This window comes from Hydra vulgaris, chromosome 06, assembly GCF_038396675.1.
Source record: "Hydra vulgaris chromosome 06, alternate assembly HydraT2T_AEP".
In the NCBI taxonomy this organism is placed as follows: Eukaryota; Metazoa; Cnidaria; class Hydrozoa; order Anthoathecata; family Hydridae; genus Hydra; species Hydra vulgaris.
In genome coordinates this window covers 21,525,490-21,549,502 of record NC_088925.1, presented here as the reverse complement: position 1 = coordinate 21,549,502, position 24,013 = coordinate 21,525,490, and the positions used below count along the sequence as shown (strand labels likewise).

General features: G+C 27.7%; 1 protein-coding gene and 1 long non-coding RNA gene across 2 annotated transcripts in view; both read right to left on the bottom strand.

The window, feature by feature from the left end:
• Nucleotides 1-19,956, bottom strand: part of LOC136081723 (uncharacterized) — a 56,271-nt gene extending 36,315 nt beyond the window's left edge. The window contains exon 1 of the long non-coding RNA XR_010639055.1: nt 19,215-19,956. This is a non-coding gene — a long non-coding RNA (uncharacterized LOC136081723). The remainder of the gene's footprint in view (nt 1-19,214) is intronic.
• Nucleotides 19,957-22,641: 2,685 nt separating this feature from the next.
• Nucleotides 22,642-23,172, bottom strand: LOC136081276 (uncharacterized). The gene has a single exon (XM_065798579.1). It carries the CDS (start codon nt 23,170-23,172, stop codon nt 22,642-22,644), a length of 531 nt encoding a protein of 176 aa, XP_065654651.1.
• Nucleotides 23,173-24,013: the final 841 nt, after the last annotated feature.

The window sequence follows — 24,013 nt, the reverse complement described above, 5'->3', positions numbered from 1 at the left end:
AAGCCCTACTATGCTTTACATTGTCAGCAACCCTTTTCGTCAGACAATGCCTTTTCATGAAAGACTGAACCCAATCTACACCAGGCATATTATTTTTAATTATAAAGTCTGTTATTTTCTTTTTATCACAATAACATTTAACTAAAAGTCGAATGTCCAAAGAACCCTCTAATCTGTCATATAAGTAATTGTTTGAACAATTAAATTTTCTGTAGAACTGTCAAGCCTGGTTTGTCCACCATGCATTTTTGGAACTTGATTTCCAAGTTTTACGATTTTATGGAGAGTTCCTAGCGAAATGTTATAAGCTTTGGCTGCTTTCCTGATAGTAAACCCGTGGTTTTTCACTTTATTTACTGCTGCTTGTAAGTCTTTTTGAGTGTAATTTGTTTTGTAACCTCGGCTATTTTCCTTTCTTTTTTATTTTCGAGGCATAGTTCCTTAAATTAATAAAAAAAAAATCGAATTCTTGATGATGAAAAAAATGCTATTTTTAAATGAGCAAATAATCATTTACAGACAAACTACACTTTTGAATTCATTAGAACATTATGTACCTGAACTTGATGTGTAGCAACTTTTATAGCGTTTTGATACCTGCTTCTTTGGATATAGCTTGATAAGTCAACAAACTACCCGAACAATGTAACTCATGCTGTTGATATGCGATAAAGAAAAGCCGAAAAAGGAAAATAATTTGCGCAGCCTAAAATTAGGTTCCAAATTATATTCAATGCAACTGGATCAAAATAACACACAATTTAGATCTATTGTGTGTGTTGTTTCACCTTTTAGTTAACTTGGTACTGATGTTCATAGTCACCCCTCTGTTCATAATCACCCCCTTTGGCGTATTTTGAAACCCTATACAGAATCAGAATAGGCTGATTTATGTGCAATCTGATTCGCTGATTTTGAAAGAGAGGCTTTTGCGCGTATGTTTCAATCAAAACAAATGTCAAAAAACGTATTGAATAATAAAAGTGAATTTGAGTAATTTCATAAAAAACCAAATAATATTAGCAAAAAAAATTATGATTTTTTTATCCAATTTTTTGCAATATAGTACAAATACTTATACAAACCCTCACGACTCAAAACATTCGTGATTTTCAAAATTTTATCCTAAAAATAAAGATTTCAAAAAACTAGTTTGTTTTTCTAATTGTTTTTATAATTCTAAGATATAAAAAAGACAACCATTGTAATAAACTATAAACCAGCTGGTGAAATTTGACAATGCTGTGGTTCTCATAGGATAGATTTTTTAAAACAGTTTTAAAATTTACCTACTAATATCAATAGACTATTATTAACTTTTATAATTATATATAATATAATTTTTATTATTTATAATAATAAAATAATTATATAATTTTTTTCAATTTAAGTTCCCATTTATCCAATCATTTAGCAAGAAAAGTGTTTCGAAAAAATAGCCTAATTTCTTTTTAGAACTTTAGACTTATTACCCCCTTATATAAATTATATACACACTAAAAAAATTTGAGATTATTGCTTTTTGGCTGTTATAGCTAACCCAGATGATTTGCAACACTCTTAAATTAAAAGCAATTGTGAGCAAGAGCAAATTTAGATATCCTTTGGTAATGTATAGTAATAAAAGATCACAAAGCATTGTAGCATAATAAGCTACTAGAAAAAATCTATAACCTGATGTCCACAAGTGTGCTTTGATATAGTAAACTGATTACCAAAAGCAATAACTCTCAACTTACCACACTTTTATGAAAAACTAAGTGTAAAAAGGTAGAAACAAGAAAGATTGCAAACATGCAAGTTCATGTTGTTGTTTATTTCAATTTCAAAACTCAATACATGTTTGTTGATTTAACCTGAACAAAATGTTCGTTATTGTATTATATAATTAATATTAAATGTGTATCCTTTAATAGCAATTGATGATAAATAATATTAAATAAAGCAGCAAACTTTGATAAATTTTATATATTTATAATGCCAATAATTTATTTTACATTATATACTCCAGAAGAAAAAGAAAATATGTCTGCTCTAAAAAAATCTTAAATAAAATGTTCTCCATATTTACAAATTTTATTTATAGTTTTATTATGTAATTTTTAATATAACCAATAAAAACAAGTGTCCGTTTTTTAAATTTCTGCGAATATCTCTTGTTTATTAATATAAAAACAGAGATGCGTTATGTTTTATTTTGATGCAATATTATTAATTTTTTTGAAAACTTGCTTCCTCAAATGTAAAAGCTAATTTTGATGAAGTTATTTTTATTACAAAAATTGCCATAATTCACCTTTATTTGGTTAAATTTTTTGACTTTATTACTCAGTAAAGTTTTAATGTTCAGTGAAAAAACAAATATCACTTTTTTTGTTAAACTTTCCAATAGATTATTATCCAATTTATTATTCAAATTATTTCCATTAGATTAATATCCGATTTTCATCCTATATATTATATATAGAGAAAAATATTGATGTACGCCTTATCAGCCTTCTCAAAATTTAGGTTGAACAATAACTTCTTCAGGGTTCGTAGATTTATATGGAACATGTAAGCTAGTTTAGCAAAACATCTTTAAAAATTTTGTTTTTCCAAAACTTTAAATGTTAATCTGTTTATAATTAACAAGTTGATATAAAAATGCACTAACGAGCTTAGAACAACCTCTACCTCATCGTTATGTTTATACTTTGCATATTTTAAGTACTTTACCAGTAGTCTGGTGCAATTGCATATAAACTTTGTATCGAGCATGCTTTATAGAACACGGACATTATATTTGATGAGAAACACATTTAGAAATTTTGCAAAATTGCACACATGCAAATTCAAGTGAAATATTTCAAGATTTTATACATATAAAACACATTTTATAATAGCAAAAATATTCATAGCATGACAACTTATTTTGTTATTTTTTTTGATAATTTTATTTTCTTTTTTTATTACTCTTTTTTTATTACTCTTTTTTCATTAAAACGATTGATTTTAACCACTTTTTTTCAAAATATGCCACCGGAACCGTAGGCGTATTTTAAAACCCTATTCAGGCTCAGAATAGGCAGAAAAATTAGCAATCTGATTTGCTGATTTTGAAAGAGAGGCAAGTGCGATTTGTTAAAAAATATAATTAAAATCAAAACATACAGATTTTTGAAATAAATTTCAAAGTAATGACATACTAAGTTTTCAATGCAAGTCATGTGTTACTATCAACACAGGAAAATCATTTTATTTTAGTACTCTTCAGAGTATTTAAAATGTATCAAAATCTATTTGTACAAGAAAACTTTCACTTGTAAAAATTTCAATAAAGCTTATCTTGGTGATGAAGATTTTATCTATTGTTAATTTTAAGAACCAAAGAAAAAAATGAGTTGAAGTAAATTTGAAAAAATCTACAAATGCGTTTCTCTTAAAATATGCTCTTGGCCTTAAAGCATTCTCAAATACATAGTTTATATAAGTATGTTGTACGAGACTAATATTGTAGCACTTTTGCATACAAAGTTTATATGCAGTTTTACGTGACTACTGGTGAAGAACTTTATTTATAAACTGATTTACATGTTTATTATAAAGAGTTGAAAATTAGAGTATTTAAAAAAATAAAATTTGCACTAATTGCCAAACTAGCTTACATGTTCCATGTCAATATATGAGCTCTGAGGAGATTTTGTTTTTATGCTTTGTTTCAATCATAGTTTGGAGGAGGCTGATATATTTTTTTATTACGTAACTTTAATAAAACATCGTGTTAAACCATTAAAAACATTTTTAAAATTTAAAAATTTTTTAGCAGGCTACATTAAGTTATTAGATATTTTAAAATTTAACAAAAGAAGTGAAATTTATGTTTGTCATCAGAACAGTAATTTTTGTACAGTTACATATAAACACTGACATTAAAAGCAAGAAGAAGTATTGAAGTCAAATAAGTTAACCAAATAAAAGTGGATTATGGCATAAATAAAAGTGGATTATGGCAAATGATTGTGGCATTTTTTGTATTGTATTAATTGAAAAAAAAAAGATTTAAAAAACTAAGTGGTTAAAATCGAACGTTTTAAAGAAAAAAGAGTAATGAAAAAAGAAAAAAAAATTATCAAAAAAAATAACAAAATAAGTTGTCATATGAATGTCATATGACATATGTCATATGAATATATCATATGTCATATGAATATCATATGTCATATGAATGTCATATGTCTGCTCTAAAAAAATCTTAAATAAAATGTTCTCCATATTTACAAATTTTATTTATAGTTTTATTATGTAATTTTTAATATAACCAATAAAAACAAGTGTCCGTTTTTTAAATTTCTGCGAATATCTCTTGTTTATTAATATAAAAACAGAGATGCGTTATGTTTTATTTTGATGCAATATTATTAATTTTTTTGAAAACTTGCTTCCTCAAATGTAAAAGCTAATTTTGATGAAGTTATTTTTATTACAAAAATTGCCATAATTCACCTTTATTTGGTTAAATTTTTTGACTTTATTACTCAGTAAAGTTTTAATGTTCAGTGAAAAAACAAATATCACTTTTTTTGTTAAACTTTCCAATAGATTATTATCCAATTTATTATTCAAATTATTTCCATTAGATTAATATCCGATTTTCATCCTATATATTATATATAGAGAAAAATATTGATGTACGCCTTATCAGCCTTCTCAAAATTTAGGTTGAACAATAACTTCTTCAGGGTTCGTAGATTTATATGGAACATGTAAGCTAGTTTAGCAAAACATCTTTAAAAATTTTGTTTTTCCAAAACTTTAAATGTTAATCTGTTTATAATTAACAAGTTGATATAAAAATGCACTAACGAGCTTAGAACAACCTCTACCTCATCGTTATGTTTATACTTTGCATATTTTAAGTACTTTACCAGTAGTCTGGTGCAATTGCATATAAACTTTGTATCGAGCATGCTTTATAGAACACGGACATTATATTTGATGAGAAACACATTTAGAAATTTTGCAAAATTGCACACATGCAAATTCAAGTGAAATATTTCAAGATTTTATACATATAAAACACATTTTATAATAGCAAAAATATTCATAGCATGACAACTTATTTTGTTATTTTTTTTGATAATTTTATTTTCTTTTTTTATTACTCTTTTTTTATTACTCTTTTTTCATTAAAACGATTGATTTTAACCACTTTTTTTCAAAATATGCCACCGGAACCGTAGGCGTATTTTAAAACCCTATTCAGGCTCAGAATAGGCAGAAAAATTAGCAATCTGATTTGCTGATTTTGAAAGAGAGGCAAGTGCGATTTGTTAAAAAATATAATTAAAATCAAAACATACAGATTTTTGAAATAAATTTCAAAGTAATGACATACTAAGTTTTCAATGCAAGTCATGTGTTACTATCAACACAGGAAAATCATTTTATTTTAGTACTCTTCAGAGTATTTAAAATGTATCAAAATCTATTTGTACAAGAAAACTTTCACTTGTAAAAATTTCAATAAAGCTTATCTTGGTGATGAAGATTTTATCTATTGTTAATTTTAAGAACCAAAGAAAAAAATGAGTTGAAGTAAATTTGAAAAAATCTACAAATGCGTTTCTCTTAAAATATGCTCTTGGCCTTAAAGCATTCTCAAATACATAGTTTATATAAGTATGTTGTACGAGACTAATATTGTAGCACTTTTGCATACAAAGTTTATATGCAGTTTTACGTGACTACTGGTGAAGAACTTTATTTATAAACTGATTTACATGTTTATTATAAAGAGTTGAAAATTAGAGTATTTAAAAAAATAAAATTTGCACTAATTGCCAAACTAGCTTACATGTTCCATGTCAATATATGAGCTCTGAGGAGATTTTGTTTTTATGCTTTGTTTCAATCATAGTTTGGAGGAGGCTGATATATTTTTTTATTACGTAACTTTAATAAAACATCGTGTTAAACCATTAAAAACATTTTTAAAATTTAAAAATTTTTTAGCAGGCTACATTAAGTTATTAGATATTTTAAAATTTAACAAAAGAAGTGAAATTTATGTTTGTCATCAGAACAGTAATTTTTGTACAGTTACATATAAACACTGACATTAAAAGCAAGAAGAAGTATTGAAGTCAAATAAGTTAACCAAATAAAAGTGGATTATGGCATAAATAAAAGTGGATTATGGCAAATGATTGTGGCATTTTTTGTATTGTATTAATTGAAAAAAAAAAGATTTAAAAAACTAAGTGGTTAAAATCGAACGTTTTAAAGAAAAAAGAGTAATGAAAAAAGAAAAAAAAATTATCAAAAAAAATAACAAAATAAGTTGTCATATGAATGCTATGAATATTTTTGCTATTATAAAATGTGTTTTGCATGTATAAACTCTTGAAATATTTCACTTGAATTTGCATGTGTGCAATTTTGCAAAATTTCTAAATGTGTTTCTCATCAAATATAATGTCCGTGTTATATAAAACATGCTCAATACAAATTTTATATGCAATTGCACCAGACTACTGGTAAAGTACTTAAAATATGCAAAGTATAAATTTTAAGCTGAGGCAGAAGTTGTTCTAAGCTCGTTACTGCATCTTTATACCAACTTGTTAATTATAAACAGTTTAATATTTAAAATTTTGGAAAAACAAAATTTTTACAGATGTTTTGCCAAACTAGCTTACATGTTCCATATAAATCTACAAAAACTGAAGAAGTTTTTTTTCAACCTAAATTTTGAGAAGGCTGATAAGGCGTACATCAATATTTTTCTTTATATATATTATATAGGATGAAAATCGGATATTAATCTAATGGAAATAATTTGAATAATAAATTGGATAATAATCTATTGGAAAATTTAACAAAAAAAAGTGATATTTGTTTTTTCACTGAACATTAAAACTTTACTAAGTATTAAAGTCAAAAAATTTAACCAAATAAAGGTGAATTATGGCAATTTTTGTAATAAAAATAACTTTATCAAAATTAGCTTTTACATTTGAGGAAGCAAGTTTTCAAAAAAATTATTAATATTGCATCAAAATAAAACATGACGCATCTCTGTTTTTATATTATTAAGCAAGAGATTTACGCAGAAATTTAAAAAAAGAACACTTGATTTTATTGGTTATATTAAAAATTACATAATGAAACTATTCATAAAATTTCTAAATATCGAATACATTTTTTTTAAGGTTTTTTTTCTAATTTATTTAGAGCCGACATATTCTCTTTTTCTTCTGGAGTATATAATGTAAAATAAATTATTAGCATTATAAATATACAAAATTTATCAAAGTTTGCTGCTTTATTTAATATTATTTACCATCAGTTGCTATTAAAGGATACACATTTTATATTAATTATAGAATACAATAACGAGTATTTTGTTTAGGTTAAAAGCTATATATCAACAAACATGTATTGAGTTTTGAAATTGAAATAAACAACAACATGAACTTGCATGTTTGCAATCTTTCTTGTTTCTACCTTTTTACACTTAGTTTTTCATAAAAGTGTGGTAAGTTGAGAGTTATTGCTTTTGGTAATCAGTTTACTATATCAAAGCACACTTGTGGACATCAGGTTATAGATTTTTTCTAGTAGCTTATTATGCTACAATGCTTTGTGATCTTTTATTACTATACATTACCAAAGGATATCTAAATTCGCTCTTGCTTATTATTGCTTTTAATTTAAGAGTGTTGCAAATCATCTGGGCTAGCTATAACAAGCAATAAGCAGTATGCAGAAACTTTTTTAGTGTTGTATATCTTAATATGTATAAAGGGCAATGTGTGTGTGTTTGTTTGTTCTCTATAGAAATCGAAACCGCCGGACCGATCTCGATGAAATTTGGCATGGGGGTAGTCCTCGAGGGGGAGAAGGCTCTTAGCTGGGTTTTGACCCCGTACCCCGACCCCCGGGGTCAGGGGGCCTATAAATGGCCCCCCTGACCCCGGGGTCAGGGGGGACCATTTTTTGGGCCCATTTTTTGGCTCATTTTTGTGTACAGATATCAGGTAAGCCAGTTTAAATATTGGCCCGGGCAACGCCGGGTAACTCCAGCTAGTATTTTATATAAGGGAGTAATAATTCTAAAGTTCGAAAAAGAAATTAGGCTATTTTTTCGAAACACTTTTCTTGCTAAATGATTGGATAAATGGGAACTTAAATTGAAAAAAATTATACCAAGTTAATAATAGTCTATTGATACTAGTAGGTAAATTTAAAAGCTGTTTTAAAAAATCTACCGTATGAGAATCACGGCATAGTCAAGTTAATAGTCTGGTTTATAGTTTGTTACAATGGTTGTCTTTTTTATATCTTAGAATTATAAAAACAATTAGAAAAATAGACTAATTTTTTGAAATCTTTATTTTTAAGTAAAAATTCTGAAAATCACGGGTGTTTTGAGTTGTGAGGGTTTGTATAAGTATTTGTACTATATTGCACAAAATTGGATAGAAAAATCATAATTTTTTTTGCTAATATTATTTGGTTTTTCGTGAAATTACTCAAATTCACTTATATTATTCAATACGTTTTTTGACATTTGTTTTGATTTAAACATACGCGCAAAAGCCTCTCTTTTAATATCAGCGAATCAGACTGCTTATTTTTCTGCCTATTCTTAGCCTGTTTAGGGCTTCAAAATATGCAGCTGGTACTGTAGCCACTGCGTTTTAAAATATATTTTGTGTTGCTTAATTTATGGACAATCCAGAATAAAATTACAGCCGGAATTTCGGCCTTATTCGTGGCTATTAATATATGTTTATAATATATAATATATAGCCACAATATATTATAATATAAAACTTATTAATATATATATATATATATATATATATATATAATATATATATATATATATATATATATATATATATATATATATATATATATATTTGTATATATGTATATATATATCTCTGCAATAGACAATATATTAACAAATACATTTCTCGAAACTTCCTTAAAAACAGTAATTATCAAAACCGATTTATCAGACCATTTTCCTATTTATTTTTCATTATCTCAAGATTTAAGAACCTATAACAATCCTAAAACTAAAGTATATAAAAGAAAAATCAATCAGTTCTCTATTAAAAATTTTAAAGACTCGCTATCGGTGGTAAATTGGGATGAAGTGTATCAAGAATGTAACCTTGGACACACAAATTCCGCATACAATTTATTTGTAAATATTTTTCTAGATCACTACAATAAACATTTTCCTGTTGAAGAGAAAGAAATAAAGCTAAAGTATCTAAACTGCCCATGGATAACTAAGGGGATTAGAAAATCATCAAAAACAAAGCAAAAAATCTATATCAAGTATTTAAAAAACAGAAACGAAACTAACTTAACTACATACAAGGAATACAAAAATCTATTTAAAAAAATTAGAAAAAATTCAAAAAAAGTGTATTATTCAAAACAACTACAAAAAAGCAAAAGTGATATTAAAAATACCTGGAACATATTGAAAGAAATAATAGGTAAAAACTATACTAAATCAAATAATTTACCTGATAAAATTATCGTTAACGAAACTGAATATATCGACAAAACTTCTATCGCTGAAAACTTCAATAGCTTTTTTGCAAACATAGGCCCTAATATGGCTTCAAAAATTCAATGCCCTGATATCTCCTTCGAAACCTATATCACAAACCAACATTTCTGTTTAAATATTTTCTCTTAACTAAACCATGAAGAACTAGAAATTGCAAAAAACTCGCTTAAGACGAATAAGGCCCCTGGGATAGACGACATTTGTAGCTATATAGTTGTAAATGTGTTTCCGGAGATAAAACAACCAATCTATGAAATTTTTAAATCTTCAATTATGACAGGATCCGTACCGAATAAATTAAAAATAGCTAAGGTAATACCAGTATTAAAAACCGGTGATGCATTTACACTAAATAACTACAGACCTATCTCAGTGCTACCTGTATTTTCAAAACCTTTAGAGAGAGTAATATACAATAAACTGTATAAATATCTAACAAATAACAAAATCCTAAATGAAAAACAGTTTGGCTTCCAAAAGCAATATTCAACCAAACACGCAATTCTTGATCTTATATATAATATAAATGACTCCTTTGAAAAAAAAAAATACGTCCTTGGAGTCTTTGTTGATTTATCTAAGGCATTTGACACGGTAGATCACGCTATCTTAATTAGGAAAATGGAAAAATATGGGATAAAAGGTGTTGCACTAAACTGGTTCAAAAATTTTTTACTAGACAGAAAACAATGCGTTATTGCTCATGGAAAAAAATTTTCAAAATTACTCAAAATAAAATGCGGTGTCCCCCAAGGTTCCATTCTTGCACCTCTTTTGTTTTTAATATACATAAACGATCTTCCTAAAGCCTCAAGTAAATTAGATTTCATAATGTTCGCGGACGACACCAATTTATTTTATGCATCCTCATCAATTACAGAACTTTATGAAACTACAAATACTGAACTCGAAAAAATAAACAGTTGGTGAAAATCTAACAAATTATCGTTAAACACAGAAAAAACCAAATACATTCTTTTTCATTCTAACCTTAAAAAAATACCACCCGATTTACCTTCGCTAAATATAGATACTAAAGAAATAGAGAGAACCCAAGCAACTAAATTTCTTGGGATACTTATTGATGAGAACATCTCATGGAAATCACATATAGATATATTAAATACCAAAATATCAAAAAACATTGGTATCCTCTACAAAGCTAGTTCTATTCTGTCTCCTGATAATTTAAAGTTTCTATACTTCTCGTTTATACAAAGCTACTTCAAATACGCTAATGTTGCATGGGCGAGCACTCATAGATCCCAACTAACTACACTATATCGAAAGCAAAAACATGCTGCAAGAATAGTTTTTAATAAGGATAGACTCTCGCATGCTGAGCCACTTTTAAAAAATTTGAAAGCATTAAATGTATATCAAATCAATATATTCCAAAATTTGTTATTTATGCTCAAATATAAACTTGGATTTGTTCCTTCTTACTTTTCAAAGAATTTTTTCCAAAAAAGCAAAAATAGATACCATACCAGAGGAACGGGAAACTTCAACGTACCTTTTAAAAAAACAAATTTCTCGCACTTTTCCATTTCGTACCGTGGTCCTTATATATATAATAAATTAATATCAAAAAATACTCAACTGGAAAAATCGAATAACTTAAATACTCTGAAAACGTTATTAAAAGATCTCATTTTAAACACTAACAACTTTATGAACTTTTATTAACCCAAAAACATTTAAAACTATGTATAAATCTAACTTTGTTCCGAAACTAATGTAAACTCTAATAACTCAAAAAACTCTAAATAACCCAAAAAACTCTAAATAACTCAAAAACAACAGCAATAACAAAAACACAAAAGCAAATAATAGGCTTATTTATCAACACTCGAACGACTATATATTACCTATTTAGCAATTTACCTATTTAGCAAATCGTGTACCTACTTATATTAATGTGTATTGAAATAAAATCAAAAAATTAAAAACTTCTTCTTGTCTGCATTCTTTGTTTTTTTGCATTTTGGATTTTTATTCTCATTCTGCCGAAAACCGATAACATTTTTTTGTTTTTGTTTTTTTATTTAAAAAAAAAATAAATAAATAAACTTATTTTAAAAAAAAGCATCCAAAAATATTAGTAACGCATAGCGGTTTCTTGATGACAAGAATGTCGGTCTTCTGCAAGTTTTCCGCGTTCTTTGAAGTAATTTCTAATACTTTACAGTTTTACATTATATATTTTTTTGTATAACGTAACTTAGTAATTTTTTTTTTTTAATTTTATTTACTCTGTAAAGATTCTATTATATTTTACGAATTTGTAAGGATTAAAGAACAAAAAAAATTTGAATAAAAAAATTAAAAAAAAAAAAAATATCTATATATATATCTATATATATATATCTATATCTATATATATATATATATATATATATATATATATATATATATATATATATATATATATATATATATATATATATATATATATATACTATATATATATATATATATATATATATATATATATATATATATATATATATATATATATATATATTATAGGTATATATAACCTATTTCATTAATTTGATTCTTATTTCTTTTAAATCTAGCATGAGATTGATAACTTGATAAACCCAAAACTTGATAGAAACTCTTTTTGCACCACAATTTTCTTAAACTTATAGAAATCCTTTAGAAATATTAATAGAATTTTTTATTTTTTTAACAACTCCAATAAATTTACACATCGTTACGTTACAACTACATAACATAATATAATGCAACGTAAAAAACAAAATATATATATAACATAATATTACCAGGTATCATAATAAAAAGTGGTTTAACAAGTATAACTAATTATAACGTAAACTAATAGTGTTTCTTATCATAAATTATAAGTATTTTTAAAAATAAAAATTACAAATAAGAAAAAAAAGATAAGACAAGAAATTTTTTTTGTTACTAAAGATATATACATATTGTTGTAAAGGAAAACTCGTAGAAGTCTAAGAAAACTTATCATCGAGTACCTCTTAACCACTTTTGACTATATATAAATATAAAATAGACTTTATTTAACCATTTAGGTTAAATAAAGGCTATTTTATATTTATATTTAGTCAAAAGTGGTTAAACAGTATACAGTCAGTGATACACATAAATATTTTAGTATAAAATGTTGCTAAGTTTAACACATGTCAATATAATTGTTGATATTAAGTATGAGGCGTTTTAATTTATTTTTCAAGTTGGCAGGATTATTTAATACTATAAGTTCTATATTTTTTGATATTATTTTGTTATATAAGTACGGACCCCGGTAGGAAATAGAAAACCGTGAGAAACTTGTTGTTCTTTTAGGCAGTGTGAAGTTGTCTGTTGCTCTTGTTATATATCTATTAGAGTTAACTTGAAAGAAGTTATCTAAAAAATGCAATGAGACTAGTCCAAGTTTGTATTTAAGCATGAATAGTAAATTTTGGTAGATGTTCATTTGGTAAACATTTAGAGCATTCAAGGTTTTTAATAAGGGTTCAGCATGGCTGAGTTTATTTTTATTATAAACTAATCTTGATGCGTGTTTTTGACTTATGTAAATAGTACTCAATTTGGATTTTTGTGTACTTGCCCATGTAATATTAGCGGATGTAAGATAACTTTAGATGTAAGAAAAATAAAGGGATTTAAGATTATGTTGGGACAACATAGGTTTAACTTTGTAGAGTATCCCAATATTTTTTGAAATTTTGGTGTTTATTGTACTTATATGGGCTTTCCAAGATAAATTTTCGTCAATAAGGATCCCAAGAAATTTAGTTGTTTCTGTTCTTTCAATGTTTACCTTATCTATTTTTAGTGAGGGAAGGATAGTTGGTATATTAATTTTTCGTTTTTTGAAATGAAACAGTATGTATTTTGATTTTTCTGTATTTAGTGATAACTTATTTAGTTTCAACCATATATTTAACCTTTTAAACTCTTTGTTCATACATTCATAAAGATCTTTGATTGAGTTCGAGGAATAAAATAAGTTTGTGTCATCGGCAAACATAAGTTTATCCGAGACTTTTATAAGGTTGTTGATATATAGAAGAAACAGAAGAGGTCCAAGAATGGAACCTTGGGGGACACCGCACTCAACTCTTAGTAGTTTTGAGTGTTTGTATTATCTGAAAAAACACATTGTTGTCTGTTGCTTAGATAGTTTTTGAACCAGTCAAGAGTTATGTTTTTTATCCCATAGCTTTTCATTTTTTTAAGTAAGATATCATGATATACAGTATCAAACGCTTTTGTAAGTTCTATAAAGATGCCTAGAACAAACTGTTTTTTATTAAAAGAATCACATATATTGTTAACTAGATCTAGAATTGCGTGTTCAGTTAAATATTGTTTTTGGAAACCGAATTGCTTTTTATTTAGAATTTTATTTTGGATTAAATACTCATACAATCTGTTATAGATTACTCTTTCGAGAAGCTTAGAAAAGGTTGGGAGTACTGAGTTAGGTCTATAATTATTAACTAAGTATGTTTCATCTGTTTTAAATATTGGTACTACTTTAGCTACTTTAAGCTTGTCTGGTACATCTCCTGTTCTAATTGAAGACTTAAAAATTTTAAATATTGGTTTATTTATTGTTGTAAAGACATTTGCCACTACCCTACTACAGATATCATCTATACCTGGAGTTTTATTTAATTTTAAGGAATTTAGAGCAACATTAATTAGAATTTCTATTTATTTCGTCATTTTACACATTTTACAATGTTATCTATAAATTTAAACAAATACATATAATTACAAGCTGACTGGGGCAAGTAGATGTCAAAATGACTTATCATCAAGCCCCTTTGTGAAATACAAAAAAAATACAATTAAATTTTACATCTTCCAATATTACATAAAAGAGTGAAATTAATAAGTTTAAAAAAAAAAAAAAAAAAATTTGTTTAGAAATTTTAGAAGGTTAAAAAAAAACTTAAAGTTAAAAAAAGAACCTAAAGTTAAAAAAAGAAGAAATTTAAGATAAAGTTAAAATATAAAATAACAAACAAAAAATTACAAATCTGTACATATTCGTATACATATTAAAGACAATAAACAAAAACAAAAAAAAAAATTTAATTCGCTTTATATGAATATACATATTCAATACAATATTAAAATTAAATAAAGTACATAAAAAATTAAAAATACAAAATTATTTCGATTTTTTTTTTAAAAATGAGAGAATGTACGTAATGTTTAAATTTAGTAAGTGTTTTTTTATAGTTCTTTTAAATGTAGCAATAGATTTTATTTTTTTCATATTTTCGTCAAGTTAATTAGGTTCTTGGTAGTTTAGTTCTTTGTATTTTATTTCGCTCTGGGTATCACTTAGGTATGATTTGAATGAGATGTTAGGAGACTTAATTTTTGAGGCAAGATTACGGCATATGTTTACAAAAAATTCGTAGATTTTTTCAGCAATCATATTTTTGTCACTGTACTCTATATTATCTATGATTCTTTGAGCAGGTAAACTACTTGATTTTACTTTTTTGTTCCCAATTATTTCTTTTATAGTATTCCATGTTTTTTTAATGTCACCATAAATTTTTGTATTGTGTGTAAGTATTTAGATTTTTCTCATTTCTATTTTTTAAATATTTGATGTAGAGTTTTTTTTTTTTTTGAAGATTTTTTTATACCTCTGGTAATCCATGGACATTGTAAATATTTTATTTTTAATTCTTGTTCTATAAGTGGGAAGTGATTATCATAGTGCTTTAAGAATATTTCTAAAAATTTATTATAAGCGGAGTTGGTATGCCCAAGGTTGCATTCTTGGTAAATCCTATCCCACCTTACTGCCGATAATGAGTCTTTAAACTGTTGAATAGTTATATTATTAATTTTTCGTTTATAGACTTTAATTTTAGAGTTTATGATTTTGATTTTATTTTTTGTATCTTGAAAAAAGGAAAAGTAAATCGGAAAGTGATCGGATATATCTGTTTTGATAACACCTGCTTTTAACGAAGGATCATATAATGAAAGTCAATATGTTGTCTATTGCAGTGATTGAATTAAATGTTACCCGGGTTGGTTTGTTTATTATAGGAAAGATGTAGTGTTGAAACATATCGTCAAAAAATTTTTTGGTAACAGCATCTTCATCGTACTGTAGACAGTTTATATTTATGTCTCCAATACAGAATAATATTTTGTGCTCTTTGTTATTTTTAAGAAATATTTGTTTTAGGTGATTTGAAAAGTTTGTTATATCACCTTCAGGTGGTCTGTAACAGGTGGGCACCAGTATATTTTTTAATTTTTTGTTTATTATTTCAATTGTAAAGACCTCACCATCGGCATCAGAAACCAAAAGATCGTCTCTCGTCGTAAAACTTTTTCTTAATTATACCATGGCCTACTATAAATACACGGCCGGGTTTGTTGGTTTTTACGGAAAAAATTAAGAGGCCAGTTTTTTTTTTTTTTTTTGTAATTATTGAGTTTTCATAGAAAATGCTGGAATAATAAAAACATAAATTATTAAAACAAATAAACAACTGTTTAAAATTCTTTTTTATTTAAAGTAATATAAACATTCATAAAATCACAATAAATTTTAAAATACTGTGAAATTAACAACAAGAAATAGATTAATCATTATGCTTTCTTTTTGTTCTCTTTGATTTAAAAGCAACAATCTCGTCTTTTCTTTTTCCACCATTGATAATTATTTGCTTGTTGTTAAAGTATATGTTTATAATTATATTATTAATAAATATTATAGCATTATTAAAATGCTGAGGACACATGAAGATCCCTCCTCTTCCAAGATTCAGGAGCTTTCTTGCAGCATATCTGATATTATCAGCATTAAAAAATAAATTTTCTTGAGCTAAATCTAGTTTAGCAAAGCAATGGGATATATATGATGCAAGATGTTTCCCAGGTAATTGAAGCCCCCCTCTAGAGAGCAAATTTGTATACTCAACACAAATGGTGACCTTCTCATGATTTAATAACGCTTCACATTCAGAACAAACAAATTTTTTAAAGATTTTTTTAATAATAAATCCTGCAATGTAGGTTGCCACCTCCTTGCTGTCATCGTCTAAATCAATCTCTTCAAAATCATTTTCAAAATCGATTTCACATGAAAGATCTGGACTTGTCTCTGGTTTAAGATTTAAATCCCAGTAATTTATATCTTCTTTCATTAGAGATTTAATTTGAAGTATTTCCTCAGAAGACTCAACTTCACGTAAACCAACAAGAAAACGACCTCCACTCATTTGTCTATATTTTGAAAATCGACGTTCTAGAGGGTCACTTTGGAAACGACTTGTTAAAATGTAAGTATAACCTTCATTGAGTAAATCATCACAAAAATCAGCAGAACTTTTTAATGTTTTTATCATAGCATTTGCTGTTTGATTGCTAAGAGTAAACTTTCCACACTCCTTTAACTGTTTTATTTGCCATTCATTAATTCACTTCGAAAAACAACGTAAGAATTCAGGTTTTTTATCTTCCCTCACAACTGCATAACCAATATAGTTATTTGAATATTTTGACTTTGAATTCGATATTAACCACCAACTATTATTAAGGCGTAAAAAATCAGCTGCAGATAAATCTTGTGGAAAATAACTTTTAATGGCAGCTGATGTTGTTTCATGAAAAACATTCAAAGCAAGAGGAACACTTTGCTTATCATTTCCTGGATGTAAAGTTTGAAATGTGAGTTTATGTGCCTTACGTAAATTAGCACTAAGTTTTTCATCTTTTTCGTAAGTTTTATGGAGAAGATGCCAAGAAATTTCACCAGCAGTAACTGAAATAGGATCATAAAGTCCATCGAAATGGAAAACAGGGAATATAAATCGCTTAGAATCAAGTAGATTATTTCGAATATTTTTTAAGAGATGAACACTATCATACATAAGGTAAATTTTTTTTTCTTCGTACACAATAAAATGATCTTCTTCAGATATACCAGTTCCGAAGCATTTAATTAACTGTCCATATCCTGATACATTTGTCGAATGATTGTCTGCAACTATTAAACGTACATTAAATCCTGCTAATTTCAAAACAGACAAACTTTCTTTAATTTCAAGGAAAACTGTATCTCCATTTATTTTTGTTTGTGGACAAGACTTTATGACATAAGGGATAGATTTTTTTAAACTCACAACCATAAAAACAAGGATACTTTTAAAAAAGTTACCATTTTTATCTAAACCAACATATTTACCGCTACTATACTCACTACATTTCTGAAAATACATTTCATCCAACATTAAAATACAGTCTGGGTCTACTTTTCCTTCCTCCAAAAGTAACTTAATAGCTTTTAAGGGTTCAATTCCTCCAGCTGCTAATTTTTTTAAAACTGACAATGACGGTAAAGGTATTTTTAGTGTTGTAATAATGAAAAATGAAGAGAATATGACTTCAGATAAATATAATTTCCTGCCTTTCGGTTTATAATATTAGATACTATGAATTTCATCTAAAATAGTATTTTTTTTTTCTGCAACAAAAATATGCATATATGATGCAAGGTTTTCTAATATGCTAATATTTTTAAGTAAATATTGGTTTTGCGTTTGAGGAATTTGACATCCATTGTGATGCAACTTTACATGCAAAGTAGAATCGACTTGTATTGATTCAATACAGGGAGCATTATCAATAGATGCCACATAAAAAATACAATAATATAAAACATGGGAGTCATATTTTTAAAAAATAAAGCCAACAGGACTTGAAGATGAATTTAACATTTCTAGGTCTTTGATAAAATCTTTTTCCATAAAAATATCTGACTCATCTTGAATGCTTGTGACACATCTAGTTGGAGATTTTCTTGATGGACCTGGAATAGATAATAACAGAGAAGGTGGAATTTTTTTTATTGCATCATTTGAATAAATAGTTGGTATCGGATGAAGATCATAAATAAGAGTCATTCAACACCGTGCTTTAGAAATTTTGGATCAAAGTGTGCACTACAAACACCTGAATGTTCTGTAGGAAACCAATTTTTTCTATTAACAAACTTAATCCATTTTTTTCTTAACTCAGGTCTTTTAAGAGCATCAGGAAACGCAAAAAAAATATTTTCTTTGTTTTAAACTGTTGTTTCTGAAGTCAATTTTAGAGTATTCACATTTGTATTTGATGATTTACTTTTGTATCCACTGCAACAGTATATCACTGCACACTTGTTTGGCATTGTATTAAGAATTCTAGATTTGAAAATAAAAGTAATTCTTATATTTTTGAAGCACAATAAAAATAATCATATCTCAAAAGTGACAAGCTGTTATAAATGTGTCTAATTTAAATATTGTATTTATATTGTTACTTAATTAAAATCTTATTTAAAAGATCAAAATTAATAAGTTCCTCATAACTAAACTTATAATAAAATTCATATATAATCAAAAAATATTGTATATAACAAGAAAAACAAAGCCTTCTGTTTAAAGATATCGTTTATTACAGCAAATAAAACTGGCCTCCTAATTTTTTTCCGTAAAAACCAACAAACCAGGCCGTGTATTTATAGTAGACCATGATTATACGCAAAAACTGTCTTATTTTCTAAATTCACGACAAAAAACTTTATTAAATTTAATTGTTGCGTATTTACCTTGGTTGCGAAGATTTTTAACTTCTCGCCAAAGTTTCTTTCTCTCTACCATCGTCTCTTTAGCAAAGTCTTCATTTATATATATTCCACTTCCTTAAAGATTTTTAAGTGAACTTAAAATTTTAATTTTATCTTGGTAGTTTAAAAGTTTTACTACGATAGTTCTTGGTGTTTTGTCTTCTTTGTACGACCCAACTCGATGCGCTCGTTCCACAATAATTTCAGTTGAAATTTTAAGGTTGCTTGTAAATATTTTTTCCACAGATTTCTCACAATCACTCCAACTTTCTCCTGGTGAATCTTTCAGACCATCGACTCTAATGTTGTTTCGACGAGAGCGGTTTTCTAAGTCAGTATTTTTCTTGATTATATTTTTAATTTCAAGATCATATTTCTTGCTTATTTGTTTTAATTCTTCCTTTATTTTTTCTACTTGAAAGTTGAGACTTTCTTTCACATCGTTCAAGTCTTTTTTAATATTTTGCATATTTACTTTGTTTACATTTGCATATTTACTTTGTTTACAATTAATCTTCTATTTTGTCGAGTCTATCAGTAATTATTTTTATATTTCCACTCACTATTTGTGTGAAGTTCTTTTGATGGTCTTTTAATAACCTTTCTGTTTCTTTAAGCAAAGCTCTTTTTTGTTCTTCAAACTTGTTTGTAATAATTATTTCGATATTTTTGATCGTTATTTCCATTTTTTAATTAATATTCTTGAAGAGCAGCCAAAAACACGTGCGTTCACGGCAAAAGCACCAAAATAATACAAATAATATATAGAAATTGATTGCTGCAAAAAAAATTACAATTTGCTCGTTAAGAAATTTGTATTTCTTTTTTTACCGAGAAAAACCTATAGTTTTTCTTTGCCGTGTAAGATTGATTTTTAATTTAATTTACACAGTCTGTGTCCCATGTTTATAAAAAATAATTTCCGGCATTCCGGACTGAAATATTGTAATTCCGGCCGGGACCGGAATGACCTAAAAGTTACAATTTCCGTACGGAATTCTGGTACGCGTATTTTGCATATGCATTCGAGATAGAAAACGCGTAAGTTACAACTTACAAGTTTTCTATTTCAAATGCATATGCAAATAATGTAAAAATAATGTAAAAAATTTTCCAGCTTCCAGCTGTATTGTAAATAGCTGTATTGTATATGGATAAACAGCTGTATTGTATATATAAAAATCATGTAAAAAATTTTCCAACTTTCAGCTAAATTTTACAATACTTTTTGGCATATTTTAGAAAAAGAATTTCATACTACCGAGTTTCATTTTATTTATAGACCAAGAAAAGGTGTTTGACAAAATCAATCATACGTTTCTACTGCGAATTCTCCAAAAATTCAATCTCGGAGAAAATTTTGTATCTTTTGTTAACACTCTATATTCAGAAGTTTCGGCATCTGTTCTGAATTGCAGTTTTTTGCCGGTCTTCTTTCCTACGGAAAGAGGAATAAGACAAGGCGACCCTTTCTCTCTTCTGCTGAACGTTTTTGTTGCCGAAGCTCTTGCTTTGGTGGTCAGAGCGTAGAGCAGAATAGAGGGTTTCCCATTACCAGGAACACCGAAACCCCTTAAATTACAGTAGTACGCAGATGATTCGAACTATTTTGCCAGGGACATAAAATCTGTCCGCTATTTTTTCGAAAAAGTAAAACTGTTTGAAAAAGCAAGTAGTTCAGTGATTAATGCCTCAAAAACCAAGGGTCTCTCCCTTGGGGTTTTTGATCCTAAAATGTACCCAGAATTGAACAACATAGAGTGGAACAATAACACCAGTTTCAATACCAGACTGAGTAATACTACCAATTTTAACTGGCTAGTAACTCAAACAAAGTAGCGAAAAAAACTTAAGTTTTTAAGACTACGTACTTTGTCACTTAGGGGAAAGACAACGTTGATAAATACGCTAGCATTGTCAAAAGTGCGGTTTCTGGCAAACGTGTTGCCCATTCCTGATTGGGTAATAGAACGTTTGCATAGAGCTATTTCCAAAAATCAGTGGCAAAAGACCTTTTTTAGGCATACCAATTTTCCAAAAAGGAACTTTTTTAGGCATACCAATTTTCCAAAACACTGGGATAATAAAACGTCTCAGTACTGCAAAACAATAATTGAAATATTAGGCAAAAACGGGTCCCTGTTTAACATCCCTTTAAAATCAACAAAAATGTTTTACTTAGAAGTGACAAAAAAAAAAGTCGTGCCAGCAGAACTTTTCTTAAACAGTTCTACGAAAACAACAATGCCGTGGACCCAAATTTGGAAAAAAACATTTAACTCCCCCGCATGCAGACCGAAACAAAATATCCTCTATCAATTTTTACACAACAGTCTACCTTCTGCGGCCTTGCTAGCCAAAAGCACAAGGCAACAGATTGTTTAAAACAACAAATGCAAAACTTGCAGTAAAATCGAGGACAACATTCTTATCTTTGCCGCTGTCCTCCTTCTGTTGAAATATAGGAGTATTTTAAACATGTATATAACTCCTTGACATCTCAAAACAATTTTTCTCCAATAAATTTGATTTTCTCGATTGAAACAGCAAATTTATCGGAGAAAAATCCTACTCCACAGCTGCTGTTGACACTCACTCAAACCATTATGAGTGCAATATGGAACAGTAGATGCCACCACATGTTTAGTAACATAAAAATTAACCCAATGGTAGTGATCAGGGCAATAAACAGGAACATCAGAAATATTATTACTTTAAAATATAATTATCATGTCCATAGAAACACTGCGGACATTTTCTTCAACTTTTTTGTATTAATAATGTCTTTTGCCAAGTAGAGAACGGAATTCTAAAACGAAACATATGAACTAAATCAATACACTGGCTCATAATTCAGAACCTATTTTCTGAAAAGTTTTTTTTACAACAAAATTATTGCTATTTATGATTAGGCAACCACTGCCAGCCATTATTTTATGGTATATGCGGTAGTGGTGTAGTGGTAAAGCGCTCGCTTCATAGGCGAGAGGTTCCGAGTTCGATCCCCACCACGTCCCTGGTAGTACCGCGCTCAACTTGTTTCTCCGCGCAGCGGCCTTGTTCCCTGAGGTTAGTGTTTCGGAGTTATAGAGTTGAGAGAGGGTTATAACCACTATTAAGTAGCCTTCCTCATCTGTAGTGGCTTTCTCGGCCTTGAGGAGGTGAATAACAAAAAAAAAAAAAAAAAAAATATAATTTCAACATATAAGTGTTATATGTAGCGATTGTAAAGTGGTGTTTGTGTAAAGGTCCTGTAATTTATTTATTTATTTTTTAATAAAATCCTTCCTTACAAAACAATCTTAACTTTTTTATTTATTTTTAAACATCTTCGCTTCCAACAAGGCTGCAAGCAGCCACTAATTAAAGTTGGAAGTTACTGATAGAGAAAAGATGATGACTGTAAGGATTACAAATTATATGAATCAGGATTACAAATTATATGAATCAGGAAAACATGATGAAGGAAGCGAATTCCAAAGAGCTGATGTTGGAGGAAAAAACTAGACGAATAAGCGTTTTTGGAGCACTTAGGAACAGTCACAGAAAAAGGATGAGACTCAATTGAATGACGAGTAACACGAGAATGAATTTTAGTTGATGGCACAAGAAACACTAGCTCTTTAGAGCAGTGCCCATTATAGTATTTGTAGAAAAGAGAAAGAGAACCAAAATTACAACAATGTGATAATGGTTGGAGGTTGTCTGCAAGAGCAAGTTCAACTATGTTTACAATGCGTTTTTGCACCTTGTCTAAAAGAGAAAGGGCATCATTAGAAGATCCGCCCCAGATATACCAACAGTATTCCATACAAGGCCGGATTTGAGATTTATCTTGTAAGGTTGTAGTAGTTGAATGCAATAAAAGAGGTTGCTGTGAATTTTTCTGTTTTTGAAGCAAAGAAAGCTGTTTAGGTGATAAAATTGTCCAAAGTGTCATGGTCCTTGCGCTTGTTAACTTCCATTTGGCTTTTAACCTTATTTTAGAATTCAGAAGCAAATTAACATCAAAGTAAATTTGTATAAAAGTATTGTTATTTATATATATATGGTTATGCCTAAAAAATTTTAAAATTTTACAATTAAAGTATTACTGATTAGTAAACTAATTGTCCGTTTAATATATCTAATTGAGCAATAATATTTGTTATATCATTGCTCAATTAGATATATTATTATACTTGTTTATTTTATAATTTTAAAAACTTTTGCAAACAAATTTTAAATTATGGAAGTTAATGTTGGCGGAAATAAAGCTCAACAATGGTGAGCTATTATTTTCGACAAATTTTATCATAATTTCCCGCTAGCTTTTTTTATTAACGCTGTATGCACATGCTCAAAGAACTTTTCCGCGCGGAAATTTTCTCCAAAGCGCCAAAAATTCTGAATTGAGATCAAGCTCGCACCTGCCTGCAACCACTTTTTAGTTTTGCGATTTGACCCTGGCCATTTTCATACACCATTGGATTCATTACAATGAGTAGAATTAGGGTTGATATGTCACCAAAATCATAAAATTCCTTTTAGCAAAATATTAACGTTTTAGGGGCCAAAAGGGCCCAATTTAGGAATATTTTCCCAAATTCGTGGATTTTTTTATTTTTTTTTTAAATAAATTTATTTAACAAATTTATCAATTATTTAAAAGTTATAGTCATTTAATTTGTGAAAATAAGTCATAAATAGAATATATCGTTTGGATATGACATTTATGAATATGTCATTTATGAATTTGTAAAATACAACTACATTATATATATATACAAACCATTGACATT

Excerpts from the sequence above, each read along its gene's own strand:
- LOC136081276 (XM_065798579.1), bottom strand. The coding sequence starts at position 23,172 with ATGACACTTTGGACAATTTTATCACCTAAACAGCTTTCTTTGCTTCAA.